Source organism: Biomphalaria glabrata, chromosome 4 (assembly GCF_947242115.1).
Source record: "Biomphalaria glabrata chromosome 4, xgBioGlab47.1, whole genome shotgun sequence".
Taxonomy (NCBI): domain Eukaryota; kingdom Metazoa; phylum Mollusca; class Gastropoda; family Planorbidae; genus Biomphalaria; species Biomphalaria glabrata.
In genome coordinates this window covers 29,130,965-29,152,527 of record NC_074714.1, presented here as the reverse complement: position 1 = coordinate 29,152,527, position 21,563 = coordinate 29,130,965, and the positions used below count along the sequence as shown (strand labels likewise).

Here is a 21,563-nt window from a genome sequence, read left to right as displayed (position 1 = left end):
TTACTAGTATTAGCTAAGCCTAATACTATTAAAGTATTATAATAATTATATATATATAGATTCTATATAGATCTATACATACAGTATATTATAGTTATATAATATTATATTATATGCGATATACTAACTAATACTATATTCAATAATATTCTATATAAATATAATATAGTATATAGATTTAGAGTGTTAATCTTAGCTTAATAATGCAGACGTTACTTCAAAAAAGAAGATGATTACTAAGAGTCTACGATTCTACTAATTATACTTTATAAAATATCTAGTCTAGATCTAATAATTAGATTTCTACATCTAGTAGCCTACTTGCTGCCTACTTATCAGACTAATCCATGACCCCTTTATCCAAGGCCCAGGAATGTGCCCCGGAGAGGAAACTCTGGTGCTGCTGCAAAGCGGCTAAAACAACACGGGAGACAATATATATATCAGACTAATCTAGAATCTACCTATACCTATATAGTATATATGTCTCCTTCTGTCTCTGAAGATATTGAATGCGCCCTTATGAATCGCTGGCTTTGGTTACGTCTTGAGATGGGGCAGAATCTGGAGTGACTGATCAAGCCAATTCTAGAGCGGGAGAGTTTGCCACAGTTTGTGAATGTATATTCATCTGTCCTAAGGCTAGCTGACAGGGCAGATTTCTTTTTCTTTCTCTTGGCTGACACAGCTTCATTTCTCTTGCATTCGGCGAAGTTCGTACCAGCATGTACAGTCTGTCTCCATGCTGTCTGGTCTTGGGCTGTCTCCTCCCATATATACTTTGGTCGATGCCTGTGGCTCTCTTGTCTCGCTTGCAGACATCTCTGTAGGCTAGTCTTAGGCGGCCCTTGGGTCTGACTCCCTCTGCAAGATCTGCATATGCGATGTCTTTAGGGATTTTTCCATCTGGCATGGGAGTGACATGACCGAGCCAGCGTAGTCATCTCTGTTGAAGGAGAGCATAGATGCTGTGCATGTTGGCCCGTGTCAAAACTTCCTGGTTGGAGACGCACATAATGCAATGCAGGCAGCGTAGGTGGAAGCTATTTAATCAGTGTTCTTGACGCATGTAAGTTGCCTAGCTCTCACTGCCATAAAGAAGTGAGCTCAGAACGCAGGCCAGGATATTTGTTGCCGTAGTCAATTTGGTAATTTTCCACACATGCTTGGAGAGTTTTGCCATTGCTGCAGAAGCCTTTCCTATTCTTTTTGTCAGCTCAGTGTCTAAATGCTGCTAATTCTAGGTTGCTGGCTATTGTTGTTCCCAAATATGTGAATTCCTGCACCACCATAAGTGTGTGATTTCCAATATGTATCACTGATATTTCTGCAACATCTTGTGCCAGGTTTCTGTCTTGGAGAGGCTTATTGTAAGGCTAAACTCTTGACAAGCACCTGCCAGAGCATTCACAAGCCTCTTCAATCCTTCTTGTGAATGATACGTCATCTCTTTGTTTTGGCTTTAAGGCGTGCCAGGTTAAATAGCTTTCCATATATATACTCTTATCTCTTTACTCTGCTCTTGATGGAGAATGGCTTAGAGGTGGAACTGTCAAACTGTACGGTGCCCTGCATATTTTCATGAAAAGCTGACACTAGTTTCCGTAGCTTGTTTGGACAGCCAATTCTCTATAATAAGGCAAACAAGCCGGTTTTGCTGACCAGGTCAAACACCTTGATCAAGTCAATAAAAACTATAAAGAGGGACTGCCTTTGTTCTCTGCTTTTATCCTGTAGCTGCCGCAGTGAGAAGATCATATCTGTTGTGGATCTACTGGCCCTAATGCCACACTGCGATTCTGGGTAAACTCGTTCTGCCAAGATCTGCAGCCGCTTCAGTATTACTCTGGCATAAGCCTTCCCAACAATGCTAAGAAGTGAAATGCCTCTATAACTGTTACAATTGGAGCGGTCACCCTTATTTTTGTAAATTGTTACTATGTTGGCATCCTTCAGTTCCTGGGGGACTATTCCTTGCTCCCAGCACAAACTTAGCAATTCATGGAGTGGCTTGATTAGGGCATGCTTTCCAGCTTCTGCAGGAATACCATCTCCTCCGGGTGCTTTCCCATGTGCAAACATGACAATGGCTGTGCTCAGTTCCTTTACAGAGGGTGTTTCATCTAATTTGCTCAAAACTGCAAGTGGTGACCTAGACCTAGACTAAGAATAAAGACTTGTAGACTATTCAGTATTCTAGACTGACTTAACTCTAGTTTCATTATCATTGTATAGATATATATATACTACTATATAGATCTAGGTCTAGGAGTCTAGATGATAGATCTATGTTGCATAACCATTGTCTGCCGGTGGTTGATTAAGATTTTCTTTTCTCCTTAATCGTCTGTCCTCGTCAGCGAATTTTCTTTTGGTCTCAAATGTGTATCCTGCGGCCTTTGTGAGTGACCTTCAGCTGTTTCGTTCTGAGGCCGCATGTAAACAGGTGCTCTCTTCTATGTCAGCTAAGGCAAGTTGGTGCCTAAGCTGGTCTTAAAGCATTTCTTGGGGCACCTCTGTTATGACGACCACCTTTTAGCTCACCAAAAAAGACTGCCTTTGCATAAGTGGGGGCCATTTGTCCAGGGCTTTGCAAAGCCTGTGGTACAGGTTAAAGTAAGTGACCACAACAATCTGTGTAGCCCCTAAATGTCCCTTACCGACTTGATTGTCAATGATTTTTAAGGCTTTTCAGATTGCCTTGGCCTCTGCATCAAAACTGCAAACACTACCACATGGTCCAAAGATTTTAACCGAGTCAGAGCCAAGAAACTTGATGTAGGCTCCATAGCCTGCTCTTACAGAGTCTATCGATGCCTAATCATCACTATATTCAAAAATGGCACTGGACTTGAAGGCATTGATGGTCTCCAGTACTAGAATTTGAAGTTCGATTGCTTAGTGGCACTAGGATGTACTAGTTTCAAGCGTATGTCTTGGGTCATTGGGCGACACAGAGGGGAAAAGCAATGAAAACGTTTATGAATGTTTTGTTTGATGGTGGAGAGGCATAAAAGACTGCATCTGGATACGTCTTCTGCATCTCTAACTATCCACTAGTTTTTCTAGATGGGAGGTATACATCCAGCCATTTATACCACTCAAAGCAAGTCAGTCATTCTCTGCTAAGGTTTAGTGGATCTACATTAGCCATTATTTCAGCTGCATTTACGGAATGCCAGTCCCGAGCGTGAACAGAGAATAGTCTTGGAGGTGTTTATTTCTTTTTTTGTGTGTGTATTAGCAATGTTCTCGTTTTTCCTTGTTTACAAATGTTTTTACTAGTAGGCTGAGTCTGATATATTTCTGCCTGAATATTGGATTGTTTGGGTTCTTTTAGACCTTTTGGTGTGCCCTTTTCAGAGCCATAACAAGCTTGTTGATTTCAGCTGTCCAAAATATCTTGAAATTTGTACAAGGGTAAGTCAGAGGTATAAACTTTTTAGCCATGCCCAGAATTGTTGCTGAAGGTATAAAAGTTCGACAGAGCTAGACTCTACATGGATTTTTTCAAGGGCAGTGTCAACAGCTACCTTGTATCCCTAATTGACTTTACTAAAGTACCACTTTCGTGGCTCTTTAGTGGTCTTGGTGCTGATTTTAGAAAGAGTGTCAGTCAGTAATATTGGAAGGTGGTCACTACCAATATCGCATAGTACTTGATAAGTTATGACAGATTCCAAGTTAGCAGAGAGAAAGATCTGGCCATGAGAGCAACCATTGCTAGCATGCAGAAGAGTAGGAGGAGAGTGTTTGTTTGCAAAAGAAAAAGGTAAGTAGAATTGGACATGTCATGGATTTTTTTTTACCAGACAGATCAGTGTCATTACAGCCCCTGGAAGGTGAATGGGCTCCAGCTATGATAGTGTCTATAGTTATTATATCTCTGACATCTAAAGCTAGTTCTTGTTTTGGTGGATTATAACATTGATGCACTTGAAGTGATTATTGTTTTTCCAAATTTCAAACATCCAATTGTCTGTCCTCCCCTGACTCAAGTCTGTGTACACTTTCTTGGCAACCAGAGCATTAGCCACCAATGTAATTAGGCCTCTGCAGTCCCCACAGGAGCTGTGGGACACTTCTTTTTTCACCAAGGCAACATTCACACACTCTTTGTGGTGCAGATTTGTTATTTCAATTGTCTTTGGAATAAGTCATCGGATGTTTCTTTGAAGGACTTTGAAAGTTTTAGGATCAGGTTTGTAAACTTGGGGATCATGTTGATTTATACTTCCAGTTGGATTAATTTTTTCTGAGGCTTGTGTTTTTTTTTTTTTGTTGTGTTATTTTGGGTAAAAAGGATGTTTTCTGGGTTTGTGTGTTGGGAAGAACAGTGTATCCCTTTTTTCACAACATGACCCGTTCTCCCTTTGTACCAACGTTGCGAGGCAATTAGTAGCACATTTTTCAATGCCCTGGTCTAACACCTTTTACCTGGCTAGCAGAGCCTGTTAGGGTCTACTAAGACCCATTTTTCTTTATATTTATTCTCAACATAAATATGGGTTCTCTATGGGGAGAAGATTTGGGTTGCCCCTTAGAGTGAACAGTGAAGACAGTCCAGACATTAACATTGGATGTATAAACGACCAAAGACTAGTTAATTCAGCCACTCACTCGTATGGGCAGGTTTAATCCTAGAAAGTGGAGTGAATGAGGCAGGAGATCTTTTTTGTTACCACATATTTAGCCTGCAAATTTTAATGGCTTGACTCTTAACTAGTCTCTAGGACAGCAGCTGATCAGTTCAGCATAAGCTGTAGACCCCAACAGGCACAGACGAGCATGCAGGAGCTATGTCATTCAGAGCTCAGCAATTTCCCTAACCCCCCTTTAGCAGAGCTCTGCACCAGGAGAGTGTGAGAGTCTGCCTAGAAAGTTGGGGCTATGGCAACGTTAGTTCTTTTTGGAAAACACAGAGAGCAAGGGGTTGAATTACTCCAGTTACCAGAGGACACTACAAGTAGGTCGGCAGCACTATCCCTCTGTTATAATCCTTAGATATTACATTATTTATGTATTCACTCTGCAGCTGTCGATTACTTTTTGGGTTGGTGTTTAATTTTTATAAATTCTTTCTGTCTTAGTTTCTTTAAATTTTTATATAGGTTTTCCTTCTGTTTTGCAAAGTTTCTTTAATGTACCAGTATTATATTATTAAACCAGCATTTATTTATTTTGTTTGATGAGTATTTAGTTTGTATTTGATTTTCTATAATGTTTTCAAAATGGCTTTTAATGAAATTCTCGAGGTCATCATCTGGTTGTTTAATCTCTTTTTCTGATAAGATATTAACCTTTTGGGGAGGGGAAAACATTATAAGGCAGGTTATTCCAATTCAAATCAAAATTCTTGTATGTCAGTGAACATTATGATGCGCAGGGGGAAAAAAGGTGTTCCAGAGAGAGAATGGAAGAGAGGAGAAAAAAACAAGAAAGTGGGACATTTCATTTTATTGTAACAGATACTAATATTTATGGGCTAAAAAGTATGCAGATTTTGTACACAAGTTCCTTTTATCTCTTAGGTGCTTGCTAAGACATGGTTTTGACATATTTGCAGCTTAAATACTGCTATTCTCAAAATCCCACAAAATTTCTATCAAACCTTTCTTTTTATTTTTGGTGTTTCTCCAAAAGGCTGTTTATAAAGCATAAATAGAAATGTTTAAAAACACAAAATATTTCATACAATTTCTATGGATATTTTCTTTCCTTTTCCCTGCTTGAATGTGTGTGTAAAAAGTTTATAAAAACAAAAGGAATTAATAATTTTTTGTGCGTAACTTCAACCAAAAAGACACTTTAAAAAATTAACAAAAACAAATTGAAAGGGGAAAAGACCTTACTGTGATGTTCCAGGTCCCTATCCTGATTGAAGTCTTGGTCTTCAAAAGATTTGTCGGTGTTCTAGCTTCCATAGGGCTTCCACTAGTACAATTCATAGGCTCTTCCTTGGCCAAGTTCTAGTTGGTTTGGTGTATTTGCTGTTTCTGTAGCAGTAGTTTAGTGATGTGAGGTTGCTAGCATTACGATCACCCCTCCTCCTTTACCTCGCTTGGGACTGGCAAGATACTCCTATAGGATATACCCAGGCAGAGTTAAGTTGAAATAAGCTTTGGGCTGTTTGAGATATAAATAATGGGGAAAAAGTTCAAGTGTATCACTAGATAATGGCCTGATGTTAAGTCTAAATGTAAAGTTGATGAATTTGGATGGAAAGGTTGCATGTGCCTGCTCCTTTCGGAACAAAAACAATCTCCCGTAGACTCCCCGATGGCTGCTCCATTTTTACGGCCGAATTGCACGCAATATTGCTTGCACTTATGGCCATTAAAGCAAATCAGAAAGGAGGAAATTTATAATCTGCTCCGACTCCAAATCTGCATTGCAAGCTTTGGGGCGGATGAAGACTGAAAGTTGATGAATTAAAAAAAAAGTTTTATATAAAGTGTGAACTGAAATGTGAATAGTGGTGTCCTTTCGAACTGTTCAACAGGAGGAGAAAAGCTTAAATGAAAATTTAAGGGTCTTAACTGTGTGGGACAGTATTATGAAAAAAAACAACAGCAGGGGTGAAGGATTTTGAATAAGAAGCAATATAGTTTAACTAAATATTTCAATATTGAATTGAGAAGCAGAAGAAAATTTAAAAAAATAGATGAGGGTCCTTCTCTCTGGTACTGAATCTGATGGTCTAAAGACATGTTTGCAGTCTTTATACTATAAACTGCTTACATTACGATTAAGAGATTTACAAAAAATGGTATAACTAACCAAAGGTGCTATGTTTAGAATTAAAAAGCAGAAAAGTTTGTGCTTGAACACTTGGAAGATGCTAATATATACAATAATTCAAGGGCTAAAAAAGTTTGTTAGGTGCATCATTAAAATGTATACTGTTTATTGGAAGTTAAAAAAAAAAAGGGCATGTTCTGTTCATAATAAATAATATGTAGCCTGTTAACAACAGGCATAGTAGGTGTGTAATGCTTATATGTATATTTTTTTGTTACACTGCCCTATGTATTAAGTGCTTAGATTGGTCTTTCATCAATTGAAGGCTGTTGATTTTGTGAATGTCCCAGATATTGTTTGTTATTAAGCTCAATTTCTCTGCTTCCTACACAAAACAATTAGTTTTAATATTGAAATTGGTATAGACTTTTTACACTAAAAAATAACAACTCTACTTCACTTAAAAAAAGGTTAACTCATCAGATTTCTTGCTTTCCTTATAAGTAAGTCATTTTTCTACTAATTATCATTACCATTGTAGTTTAACTATTACTGGTAGCCTTTTTTATGAACCATACTTGCCCTTTTGAGTGTTGCCTTCGCATATCAGATTTTTTAAATATTCCAGTCAAAAACCCTACTTAGGAACTTTTTTTTAAGGCTAAATATACTAGCTACAAGTATTTAAAGATATTTATTTTTTCCTTGCAGAATAGTTCTATAAATATTTCAGTACAATCAAAATAAATTGAAGAATGAGCTCATTTAGAAACTTGAGGCAACGTTTCAACAAAGATCGAGATGATCAACAGAAAGTCATATCTAAAAGTGGACAGGAACATGGAACTTTAATTGAAGAAGTATGTACAATAATGAATTTTTTTAAACACAAGTACTATTATAGATTCATTCTCTCATATCTATTTATTAAGATTAACTTATCAAATAGTAGTTATAATAATAAGGCATTTTATCAGTACAATCAAAATAAATTGAAGAATGAGCTCATTTAGAAACTTGAGGCAACGTTTCAACAAAGATCGAGATGATCAACAGAAAGTCATATCTAAAAGTGGACAGGAACATGGAACTTTAATTGAAGAAGTATGTACAATAATGAATTTTTTTAAACACAAGTACTATTATAGATTCATTCTCTCATATCTATTTATTAAGATTAACTTATCAAATAGTAGTTATAATAATAAGGCATTTTACCTGGCTATGCAGTTTCAGCTGTGACCTACATTTTTTGCCACATCCAGCGCAGACATAACATAACAATAGTCGATTTAGGTTCTCTTTTCACTCTCAATGTCTATCATTGGCAGTGAATTTTCTTATGGTCTCAAATGTGTATCCCGCTGCCTTTGTAAGAAACCTCCAACTGTCTCATTCCAAAGTCTGCCAGGTACTCTCTTTGATGTCAATTAAAGCAAGTTGGCACCTATATTCATGATGGAGCACAGACATTTTTGGTGAAAGTGTTCAAGGAGACTTAGTTGCTTTCTGTATAGTACCCATGTCTCAGATCCATATAGAAGGGTTGAGAGAACCATTTCTTGGTAGACACTGACATTTGTATGCAGGCGTTGTGATTTATTCCACTATACTCATGTTGGAGGCATCCAAAAGCACTACTGGCCTTGCCCAGCCAGTTATCTACTTCCCTTGAAGTAATGCGTCATTTAATAATGTGCTTCCCACAGATGTGAAGTGTTCCTCCCTGTTAAGGGGGTGTCCATTCGTAGTGATCTTTGGGGATGAGTAGATTTTATCATGTTTCTTCTGAAACATGCCTTCTGTTTATCCGAGGTTTATTGTTAAACTAAAAGAAGCTGCTGTGCGTCCAATTTGAGCTGGAGCTTGTGCTCAGTTTGAGCAAGTAGGGCGCAATCATCAGCATAGAGAAACTTTGTTAATACCATTTCCATTTTTTTTGGGTACAATGTTACAATATATTTGTGTTAAATTAGAGTAGATATGAAAAAACTACAGTAATATATAGTAATGGTATTAATAAATGATATTTTTTCTTTAAGCCATCAAAAGTTTTTCTTATTTTTAAGAATAATGACACTTTTATAGAATCTACAAATACACGGATGGCATTTTAAGCTTTAGCTTTATTTGATTATTGGTCATCTTTTGTCATTTCATCCTCAATTAAATATTTTGTTTTCTTAGTCATTGTGTAATTGTGCTGTTAAGGCTTTAAGCCCTCTTCAGATCTATTATATAAATATGATTATTTAGAATGCTTTTTGATATTTTTGACAGTTATTATTGTGTTTATAATGTTCGTCCTCCTCTCTTCATACTTGTTGAAAAATGAAATAATATACGTAAATAAGTAGATATATTGTAAAGAGGGGTTTGTATTTTCTGATATCCTATACTCTTAAGCGAGCAATTCTTGTATGTATGTATATATAATATCAGGTGACCGAGCCTCGCTCGGATGAATAATTTGTTAAGGAAGGATATATACCCGAAGTCATTTTGGGAATATTGTTGTAATTACGAAAATGAACGATCGGGTAAAGACTATCAATCCGAAGAGTTGATTTTTCGTTCTGTCAGTTCTAAATGTAATTGTACATGGCGATTAGAATAGAAAGTCCCCCCAACAGTAGACCTATAGAAAACCACAGCTCACATCTTAACGTTTTACATTGCTTCTTTCGCGTAAACCTATTGGGCTATTATAGGCTTGGAAAAAAGTCTTTGTAGTGTAACTTCTAAAATGGTTACTGACATTTAATATTGCAATTAATATATTCATTATGGCTCTGAGACATGGACACTTTACAGAAAACAACTAAGACGTCTTGAGTGCTTTCACCAAAGATTGCGCTCCATCATGGACATAAGAAGTCCCTCTATTCTGTCCATATCGGCGTTGGCAAGGACATCGCTGTTTGTAGTGCGTCCTGCCACCGTATGGTTGACACTGATTTTTGTAGACAGGTTGAGCAATTTATTTCGCGACACTCTCACTTGGAGGCACCCAAAAGCACGACTATCCCTGATCACATATCAACCTCTCTTTAAAGCAATGCGTCATTTGATTATATGCTTCCCATACGGGATGTCTATGCGCGGTGATCTTTGGGCTGAGTAGGTTTTATTGGGTGACTTCTGGAACATGACTTCTGTTTTACCGAGGTTTATAGGTTAACCAAAAAAAGCAGCAGTGTGATGAAAATTCGTTGACAGTTATATATATAAATATTAAATATATAAATATATATACATACATACAAGAATTGCTCGCTTAAGAGTATATGATTTATAATTTATATAAATTTTATTTCGAAAACGGCTCTAACGATTTTCGTTAAAATTTCAAGGTACGTGCATATTAGTTAGAAAAAAATTCACAACTCATTGGCCACATCGGGAAAACTCGAGGTCGACCGTTATATCGGTTTGAAAACGCCTTATTATCGAAAAATTAATTTTGGCTAGAATGTTTTATGAATGAAAATTTTCCATGACGTAAACGGGGAAAACGCTGCTTACGTCACTAGGCTTACCGCAGTACACAAAATATTTCTTTGCAAACAAGAACGAGTTTTAAAGAATCAATAGATCTAATTAAACATTTGCGCACCATCTTATTGTAGATTGATTTATTTTAGAACTATGAAAGAAAAGTAATGAAATTAAATGTGCCAATGTATGATTAGTTATTGTGTTTTAAGTGCTTAATAGTGTTTACACTTTAATTGCGTAGAGTGGTGTAGATACCTTTAACTTTGTTGTTTATTTTGCTGGTGACCTCCAGCAGTCTCGTTCTGAGACCGCATGCAACCAGGTGCTATCTTCTATGTCAGCTAAAACAAGTTGGCGCCTAAGCTGGTCTTTAAAGCGTTTCGGTGTTACGTCGACCACTTTTTTAGCTCACCAAAAAAAGACTGCCTTTGGCATACATGATACTGCTCTGTCCAGCGTAACTATCGGACTTAAAGAATTCCCTCTATACAAAGGCCGCGGATACACATTTGAGACCATAAGAAAATCTTAATCGAAAAACTGAGGACAATGGTTATGTTTGCCCTTGATGTGGCAAAATATGTAGGTCACAGCTGGGGCTGCGTATCCACGGGAAATACTGCAATTCTTATTAATCTTCGGAATCGAAGACAAACCTTAAAATTATTATTATTTTGCTGGTGAATTATTACCATGTGTTCATGCTTCGGTGTCTACTGTCCCGTACTAAAACAAAGGAAATGGTCATAAAAGAGCTTCTTTACGCCTTAGTTGCTCACACTAAACATGATATCTAGCTAGCGGTCAACGAGTTTGCGTACACTGCAGCCTCTTTTGATTTAACTATAAAGCTCGGTAAAAAGCTTGGGGTTAAGGCGTGGTGACGGATGGCCCAGCAGAGTTCTGAATGGAGGGATGTGTAAAAGCAGGCCATATCCCTCAACGGGCTTTAGCATCTCTTGGATCAATGGATGGCAAAAGCCGGTATGAACTTCTTATAGTCCGACAGGCAGGCTGGGCAGGGCAGGTATCCCGTATGGGGGACGAACATATTGTACGGCGTAGGGCCTAACACAGGTGCCCCACGGAAACGTTTCTTTAGAAAACTAATGCAATGATTTAAGTCTATTAAGAAAAAATGCGCCACTTGATGTTTCGTACTAAAGCCATAATGAATGTATACTAATTCCATAATTAAATGTCTGAACGTAACCAACTAAGAAATTACACTGCAAAGACTTTCTTCCAAGCCAATAATAGTGTGCCTACAATAGTTTTACGCTAAAATTGGATTGCAAAACTATAAGACGGACGTGAGCTGTGGTCTGTCAGACTGTAGGAGGGCTTAAGAGACTTTATATTTAATCGCCATGTACAATTACATTTAGAACTAACAGAACACTAAAGTAACTCTTCAGATTTGTAGTCTTTATCTGATCGTTCATTTTCGTAATTACAAAAATATTCCGAAAATGATTTCGGGCATATAACCTTTCTTAGGAAATTATTTAACCGAGCGAGGCTCGGCCACCTTTGTTTCTATTTGATGTAGGTGATGACAATATTGTCCCGCTCATATTGCATGATGTAATGATCAAAGGTGTGGTGGAAGTAGTAGAAATCTTTTGAGAGATAAGAATGATTGAGTACTTATGGTCATTCCATTGGTAACTTATTTCCTGATGGCCATTTTTGACTTTATCTTTAATTAATCATTCTTTCTTGAATATTGGCATGTCATTTTTATTCCAATAAATGCTGACTTCAACCATTTTCTGGAGCTGATTTATATTGCCTATATATGCTTTGTTTTAATCCCCATTATAACATTTAAGTTATAAATTGTGGCACTGAAGAACGTCCAGAAGAAATATGCATCACTGGGCAAGAAATGACAAACCATGTAAAGCAAATCAGTGGATCAGCATCTGTACCTACCTACCTACCTATTGGTTTAGATTATTTATTAAAATTATCTAAATTTATCAAAATTAATTTTTACAATAGCTTTATGTCTATAGATGTCACATTTTTATATTTTTTTAATAACATTAATTTTTTTTTTTTTTATTTAATGTGTCACACTTTTAGTCATGTAAATAAAAATAAATATATGAAATATTGTTAATATTAAATATCATACATTTTCAAATTATTTGTAGGATCAGAGGATGAAATGAGTGGGGATAAAGTGACCAAAGATGAATTGACAGGAAACCATATTATTTTAACCATTTATATTTAAATTTCTGGACTGGTTATATGGGCATCTATGCAAATGCCCAGTGGGCCAGTACCTAATGCGCTGCTTGGGTCGCGACATAAGAAAAAAATGATTATGTTTGTAAAATACAAACCACTCAAGAATAAAATTGTGACAGCAGCTTGATGTAGATATCCGAACATATATTTCAAAAATAAAATTAATTTTATTTGAAATTCCACAAAAATATCAAATTTTCTAAACTTAAAAAATGTTACACCTTACACTAACCACTGTATTAATATCATCTGCAAAACTTAGATCTTATTATATTTTTTTTTATATGTACCAGCGGCATGGACCTCAACACTGCTTTGATGTCTTTGAGGCTGTGTTAGGCCTAATCATTTTACTGGTCGGAATGGATATTTGCTGGCTACGTCCCGAGACAATACGTTAAACTGCGCTCCTTTTTCCTTAGCACTTTTGGAGCTCAAAAGTGCCCTACTTCTTTTCTATCAGTGTGTCTGCCTCCTTTTTTTCTCAGTCTGCCTTCACTGATCATCACTCTGTCTCCTTTTCTTTAAAATCTCACTACGTCCTAGACCAGTTCGTTTGCCATGGACTGCGACGGGTAAGGGGGGGAGAGCCTGGTGTTTCAGTAGGTGTCTTTCTGAGGAAAGACCACCACAACACAATACTTTGGCTCCAAGTTCCCCTAGACCTGAGGCCCAGAAGGCCCTCTCTGGGTCAACCGGCTGGTCATGGCAAGCTACCAGCATAGGTCTTCGACTCCAAGGACTGCCCTGTGTGGAAACAGGATGTTGCCCTGCAGGAGTACAAGGCAAGAAATTTATATACCTTCAGCCAGGCGAAATCGGCTGTATTGGCCCTACCCAAGGGCCGATTTGGCTTGACAAAGACCTACGCCCAGGCGTGGCCAAGATAGGAAGATCCATATCCACACAGACGGACCCACCACCCCCTCCTCCTCCTCCAACTCAGAAGAAAACACCGCCAAAGAACACACCTCCAAAGAGAATAGAAAGCCCTGTTATCATGCTAAAGAACAGGTTCTCGGTGCTCGCTGATGAGAGCATGGAGACTGAGCAGCATGTCAAAACCAACACTCCGGGAGAACCCGGAGACATCATGTCTGACACAGGTTCTCCTCAGAGAACCCAGCCAGACACCCCAACCTCTACTGAATTAGAGGTTGACCAACTCCTTAAGGGGAGAAATCAAATCGGGGAGGATGCCCGAGGTGAGGGAGGAGGAAATAACCTCCGCTCTAACCAGAGGGATCTCCCCTCTCCAGAGAAAAAGACTTCCCCCAAAAGGGGGTTGTCCTCCTCTCCATCCAACCCCAAGAATAAAAATACCAAGGTCACTGGAATAAAGGGAAACCCCTCCGGGGGCCTCCCAAGGCCTAATAGCTCCAAGTAGGTCATTTAGAATAAGCCATGGATTCCAGAATTGTACAGTGGAACTGTATAGGCCTCAAGGCCAATTATGAGAAAATGCAGCTACTGATGGACTCTGAGTCCCCTGTAGCTGTCTGCTTACAGGAAATATTTCTGAAAGATAGCATCAGTTTCCGAAGCTACAGTGCTTACAGAGAATGTTGAGGATGCAGAGAGAGCATCAGGTGGAGTCTGTATCCTTGTGAAGGATAGTGTCCCCCATGAGAGGGTAGAACTACAGACCACATTACAGGCAGCTAGGATAACCCTTCACAAGGTTATCACTTGCTGCAGCCTGTATCTACCATCAGGCGCTCCATTAAACCCAACAGACATGGAGGACCTATTGAAACAACTCCCTCGGCCTTATATAATCCTTGGGGATTTCTTTTCTATCATTGTGTCAGCCTCCTCTTTTCCTCAGTCTGCCTTCATTGATCATCACTCTGTCTCCTTATCTTTAAAAGCTCACTACGTCCTAGACCAGTCCGTTTGCCGTGGACTGCGACGGGTAAGGGGGGATAAAGAGATCCTGGTGTTTGAGTGGTGGCTATTTGAGGATAAACCACCACAACACAATACTTTGGCTCCAAGTTCCCTTAGACCTGAGGCCCAGATGACCCGCTCTGGGCCAACCGGCTGGTCATTCCGAGCTACCAGGCCGAAGACCTATGCTGGAGGGCGGTGGCTGGAGGGTCAATCAGGGAGCTGCTGTATCGGACACATGTCCGATGTAGCAGCTGACTGAGTATAGCACCTGTGTAGCCCTAGCGGGCTCATTCTGGACTTCCGAATGGTCCGTCCGCTTGTTGGACTCGATGGCGGGTGGGGAGCACAGGCGCCGAATTACTACTTACGTACATGGACAAAAAAAAAACACACAAAACTACTTGCCCCAGATTTGTGTCTGGGCAAGAGGCGAAGAACAGAAGTCACAAAAAGCTGTACTACCTTGACATCATTTTTGGTGGTCAGGTGCACAGAGGAGGGAAAAAGCCTGACAAAGCTGAGCCCTTTTCTTATCTATAAGGGACTCTATAAGTCAGTAGTGGGAGAGCCCAAGAGTGTGTCTAAGCTACACAAGTCGATGGAATTTCTTGTAGAAGTAGATAGCAAGATACACTCTGATGGGCTTTTAAGATGCAGAAGACTCTGTGATCTCCAAGTGGAAGTAATACCACACAAGAGCCTGAACACCAGCAGAGGTGTAATCAGCTCTAGGGACCTACTGAAATGTTCCGAGAAGGAAGTAGTCACCCATGCCCAGCGCATTACCAGGTGAGGAGGTCAAAACCGCCACTATTATCCTCACATTCGGAACTAGGACACCTCTAGAGTATGTGAAGGCAGGATACCTACGCTCCATTAAACCCAACAGACATGGAGGACCTATTGAAACAACTCCCCCGGCCTTATATAATCCTTGCGGATTTCAATGCCCATAACACCATGTGGGGTCCAACAATACTGACACAAGAGGTCGTATGCTGGAGGATATCTTCCAATGATCTACGGGGAAGTGATCACTTCCCAATCATCATTACTAACAATCTCCCCTCATTGGGACGACCTCAGCGGTGGAAACTGAATAAGGTCGATTGGGAACTATTCCAAAAAAGATGCTCCGAGGATATCACAGAAAATATCCTCGATGAACAGAACCCAGCTGATACCTTTGCTAGCAAGCTACTTAGTATAGCCAGGGAAGTTGTACCCCTAACCTCCGCAAATCCAAAACGGCCTAGCAAACCATGGTTTGATACAGCTTGCAAAAGTGCTATTGGCGATAGGAAAAAACGACTGGCTGCATTTATAAAGAATCCTTCCCAGGAAAACCTAAAGCTATTCAGGATAGCTAGAGCAAAGGCTAGACAAACCATACGGTCAGCCAAAAGGAATTCCTGGAAAAGTTTTGTCGGCAGTCTCGATGCCAAAACTTCTGCTAGAGCAGTTTGGAAGGCAGTAAGGCAAATCAAAGGGAAAGAATCAAATGCAATAGGGCATTTGAAAAACCAAGGACGAACAGTCACGTCCCCCAGAGAAATAGCTGACTGCCTTGCACCCTCAATAGCAGAAAATCAACCACTGCACACTACACGCCAGAGTTCCAAAACGTCAAAACCAGGAAGGAAAGACACCCCATTGATTTCAGGTCAGAGAACAATGAAGACTACAACAAACCATTCTCGCTTGAGGAACTGAGGGACTCGCTGGACAAGTCACATGACACAGCGCCTGGAGAAGATGAAATCCATTACCAGTTCCTCAAGCACCTTCCCGAACCCTCATTGGCGACCCTGCTAAAAATCTATAACTGTGTGTGGCAAACAGGCGCTTTCCCAAACAGCTGGAGAAAAGCCACAGTTATACCGATATCCAAACCGGGAAGAGATGGGTCTGACCCAGCTAACTATCGCTCAATAGCACTAACAAGCTGCATCTGCAAAACCATGGAAAGAATGATAAACAATAGGCTGGTCTGTTACCTTGAGAGAAACAAGGTAATCTCCAACTACCAGTGCGGATTTCGGCAGGGGCGGACAACAACTGACCACTTGGTAAGGCTGGAAGCTTTCATCAGAAATGCATTGCTAAGACGAGAACATCTAGTAGCTGTATTTTTCGACATAGAAAAGGCCTACGATACAACCTGGAAACATGGCATTCTACATGACCTGGAGCTTATGGGGCTTAAGGGACACCTTCCCTGCTTTGTGAGGGAATTCCTAAAAGACCTGAAATTTCAACTCCTCTTCTGACACTTATGACCAGGAAATGGGTGTACCCCAGGGCAGCATTCTCTCAGTAACCCTATTTAACATAAAAGTAAACAGTATCATAAAGGCTGTGTTCCCTGGCATAGAGTGCTCTCTGTATGTTGATGACTTTGTAATTTTTACATATGGGAAAAACATGAATACTTTAGAAAGAAATTACCGTTATGTTTAAATAAAATTCAAAATCGGGCAAACGATAATGGTTTTAAATTTTCGGACTCCAAAACAGTTAGCATGCATTTTTGTAATTTAAGAGGAATCCACCCAGACCCTGAACTATATTTACATAAAAAGAAGACCCCTGTCGTGAAAATTAGAAAATTTTTAGGCCTCACCCTAGATTCCAAATTTAATGTTCTTCCCCACATTAAGGAACTTAAGAAGAAATGCCAAAAGTCATTAAACATAGTTAGAGTACTCAGATATACGGACATACGAAGCTTATATTAGAAATGCATTACTCAGAAGAGAACATCTAGTAGCTGTATTCTTCGATATAGAAAAGGTCTATGACACAACCTGGAAACATGGCATCCTACGTGACCTGGCGCTTATGGGGCTTAAGGGACACCTCCCCCGTTTCTGAAAGATCGAAAATTTCAGGTTCGAGTGGGCAACTCCGCTTCTGACACTCATTACCAGGAAATGGGTGTACCCCAGGGCAGCATTCTGTCAGTCACCCTGTTCAACATTAAAATAAATAGCATCATAAATGCGCTGTCTCCTGGCATAGAGTGCTCATTGTATGTTGATGACTTTGTCATTTTTACTTATGGGAAAAACATGAACACCTTAGAAAGAAAATTACAGTTATGTTTAAACAAAATTCAGGGTTGGGCAAACGATAATGGTTTCAAATTTTCAGACTCCAAAACAGTTAGTATGCATTTTTGTAATCTAAGGGGACTCCACCCAGACCCTGACTCAGACCCTGAACTATTTATACACAAAAAGAAGATCCCTGTCGTGAAAACTACAAAATTTTTAGGCCTCACCTTAGATTCCAAATTTAATTTTCTCCCCCACATTAAGGAACTTAAGAAGAAATGCCAAAAGTCACAAACATACTTAAGAGTACTCAGCCATACGGACTGGGGAGCTGACAAAGATACCTTGCTGCTGCTTTATCGGAGTCTAATTCGATCCAAGCTAGACTACGGATCCATAATATATGGAGCAGCAAGGAAGTCGTACCTAAAAATACTGGAACTAATACAAAATGCTGCCCTGCGTCTCTGTCTCAGCGCGTTTCGTACATCACCTATCCCGAGTCTCCATGTGGAGGCTGGAGAACTCCCCATGGATATAAGAATGAAAAAGCTTGCAATGCAGCATATAGTCAAGCTAAAATCCAACCCCACGAACCCTGCTTTCGACTCCATATTTAACCCCACAGAGGTAGAATTATACAATCGAAGGCCTAACGTCATACAGCCGTTGGGGCTTCGAATGAGAGAACCCATCCAAAATTTAACCCCACCCATTGATCAAATCTCTAAAATAGAAACCCCCCCAGAATCCTCCTTGGCTAATGAATAAACCCAAATTAAATTTATCCCTCCTTAATTTCAAAAAAGAAAATACAGACCCAAGCATACTACAAGTCCACTTTAGGGAACTGCAGGAGAGCTATGGAGATTGTGGCACCATCTACACAGACGGATCCAAAATGGATGGAAAGGTCGCATGTGCCTGCTCCTTTCAGAACAAAACAATCTCCCGTAGACTCCCCGATGGCTGCTCCATCTTTACGGCCGAATTGCATGCAATCATGCGGTGTCAGGAACCCAGGTTCCCTGCTCGGACCTGAGACAAAGTATTGCCTCTGCCACCTATCAAGAGTGGCAGAACCGATGGGAGGCTGAGACTCACAGTAAACTCAGGCAGATTGTGGCGGATGTCAGGTGGCGGCCCACATCTAAGGGTCTGACAAGGCGTGGTAGCACGACCATGTCCAGACTTAGGATTGGCCACACCTACATCACGTACTCTTTTGTACTGAAGAGAGAGGAGTCCCCACTTTGTGAGTACTGTGACTCTCGTCTCACTGTGGAACATATCCTCGTTGATTGCCCCACATACCAGGATGTCAGGGAGAGGTATTTTGGAGCCACTAGCTTAAAGACACTGTTTGATAGTGTCGGCCCTGGGAAGGTACTGGGCTTTATCCAGGAAGTGGGGTTGTCTATGAAGATCTGATTTATGAATTTGTGAACATGTACTATTTACATTAGATTTTTACCAAATAATTAAATTTTTACTACCTTTACTATTTTAACTGTGAATAGACCTTGATTTTAATGATATGACTGTATAGAATTTAGCCCTTGTTGTTTAGAGAGAGAGTGGTCCTTGAGGGACTGCGGGCACGACATGGCCTAAATTGTGCCGTGTGCCTAAAATCAAAATAAAAAATCACCGTTAGTATAGACACTTTTATTTTGTAAAATTTAATCTCTGGTTTTCTTTACATGACTTCACTTTCTCAAATAAGTCTGATTCTCTGTTTTTTCAATGGAGTGACTCAAGGATAATATTAATTAGAATTTTAACAATTATAAAAAAAATATGTATGTTTAGTTTATTATATTATTTGAACACAATTTTTTTATATTAATTTCTAGCTCACTACTTCAGAATGACTCTTATTAACAATGATAAATATAATCTAATTGTTCTATAGTTTAATTGCATTTACATTTGTTTGTTTCTAAATAGGAAGTGTTTGAAGTTATTGAAGATGGTGAAACAAGACAAAGAACTGAAAAAGAACAACAATGCCAATTATGTGATGAAACCCAAAGTTGTGGATCTTTACCTACTGAAGAGCTCCTCTCAACTGTTTCATGGAGTAGCCCAGAAGAAAAAAAAATATTTGAAGAACAGTTAAACCAGCTGCAGGAACAGCTGATGATTGTCATGATAGAAAATCAAACATTAAGTAAATAAAATGTTGTTTTTTTTTTAACTTTTAATTATTTTATTAGCTACTGGGTTTTTGATATTTTGGATTTTTGGCACAGAAGAAAGAAGGTTGCCAAAATTAAGATATTAATATTCATTGGATGAAGAAAATATCAAAATAAAAGAAAAAAATTAAATTAATTAACCTTTTAATAATTTAGCTTTCACATAATTATCTTCTTATCTTATGAAATACAGACGTTACTTAAAAATGAAGATGAAAGCTTAACTCTGTTGTAGAATTGTAGAATTGTTAACATTTCTTAGTATACTTTGAAATCACATTTATTAAATTTGTCACTGTGCATTAATGGAATTTTTTTTTTGTAGAGAGTGAATTAAATGCAAATGGTAATAGAAGAGAAATAGAAAAATTAAAATGTGAATTGACATGTGAACAACAGAAATGTGAAGCTTTGAAAAAAAAACTGGAACAAGTTATGAAACAAAAGTATGTGCTTTACATTACTCTACAATATTTTAATTAATATTATACAGCTTGATCAAAGTAGATGTTGCATGACAATATTTCTTTCACTAATGTACAGTCTTCACAAAATATCATCCTATAATTCTCTGCTGACAGGTTATTGCATTGAACAAGTAAATAAGAATTGATAGTTTAGATCAGTGATTTCCAAAGTGGTCTATATAGACCCCCAGGGGTCTACGAAGACTTCCAAGGGGTCTACGAAAGTGAAAAAATAAATTGGGGGTCTATGAGATGTCCACGGGGGTCTACGATTATAGATTTAATTTAAGCAGGTCATGACTTTAATTTTTACAATCCATGAATGTAATTATTTCATACGCTAGTATATGATTTTTATCTCAGTTATTATCATTTAAATATTTATCCTGCTATTCAAATGAAACAATGTTGCATTTAATTCCAATAATTTTTTAAAGAACTTAATTTTGTCTACATGTAACAAATGTTTAACAAAAAGAAATGTAGATAGTACATCATTGATTATTTGAAATTGGCAATCATTCCCTCCTTGTCAAACAAGCAGTTGCTAAGTGTCTGATTTATGACGATATGAAACCAATTATGCTGGATGATCATTTGAGGCTACGTCACACTGACAAAATAGAATCAAATTAGAAAAACTTTCGAACACTCAAAGATAAAGAATAGAACCACAAAATTACTCTTCGGCATCATATAGAGAAGATGATGGTATGTGAGAGTCTTACCATATCTCTTTACTTTTATAGCAAAATATGGAAAACACTATAGATAAAACATTGATTTTACCAGCCGTTGTAGTTTTAAAAATTGTTTTATACAAACCTACATCTGATATTATTTAAAGACCAACTGAAGAGGTTTTGGGGTCAATCACAGAAACCGTTTTAATACTTGTTTTCTGTAATATAATGCTTTAAAAAACGTGTATGCAAAATATTTTCTATAACTTTTCAGCCGTTAATGAGATATTAGCATTTTAATGTGGGTTTTAGGGACACTAAAAAGTCTTAGTCTCGTAGCCATTCGAGATGTCTTTCTCCCTCACTACACTGGTCCGTGACGTCATAGTTTGGAAACTAGGTCACGCTACTAAATTTAGAGGTAAGCGAATTAATGTTCGCCGGATTAGCCTAGATCCAATCAAGCGTACTACTATCGAGTTTTAGTCCACCGTACAACGTGGATCAGTCTACTATACCTCTTGTTACAGTCCACGTGTGGTTTTTTATGACTATGAGTGTAAGCTAATTACAATTAGCAAGTCGGTTTAACTTAGATCCATTCATGCGTACCCAGTATTTGACCACAACACAGTGTTTCTGTCCACCATATCGTGCAGTACATCTCCATTTTTTTTTAATCACCAATTCTTTCAATTACCGGTATTTTTCGTTCTGATAACGATGATAGTAAAATAGATCTATTTGCTAGAAACTATGGTT

The 21,563-nt window shown here is 38.5% G+C and overlaps 1 protein-coding gene across 5 annotated transcripts in view; it reads left to right on the top strand.

The window, feature by feature from the left end:
- The window catches only part of LOC106054184 (GRAM domain-containing protein 4-like), a 95,277-nt gene that overhangs the window by 902 nt on the left and 72,812 nt on the right, over nucleotides 1–21,563 (top strand). For 3 of the 5 annotated variants that reach the window (XM_056025801.1, XM_056025804.1, XM_056025805.1), the window contains exons 1-4: nucleotides 203–7,601; nucleotides 7,719–7,845; nucleotides 19,401–19,623; nucleotides 19,977–20,097. In XM_056025801.1, the coding sequence (XP_055881776.1) occupies nucleotides 7,741–7,845; nucleotides 19,401–19,623; nucleotides 19,977–20,097 (449 nt within the window). In that variant the 5' untranslated portion in view covers nucleotides 203–7,601; nucleotides 7,719–7,740. Of the gene's footprint in view, nucleotides 1–202; nucleotides 7,602–7,718; nucleotides 7,846–19,400; nucleotides 19,624–19,976; nucleotides 20,098–21,563 lie in introns of those variants that run through there. The other 2 variants (XM_056025802.1, XM_056025803.1) reach the window with 1 other exon arrangement.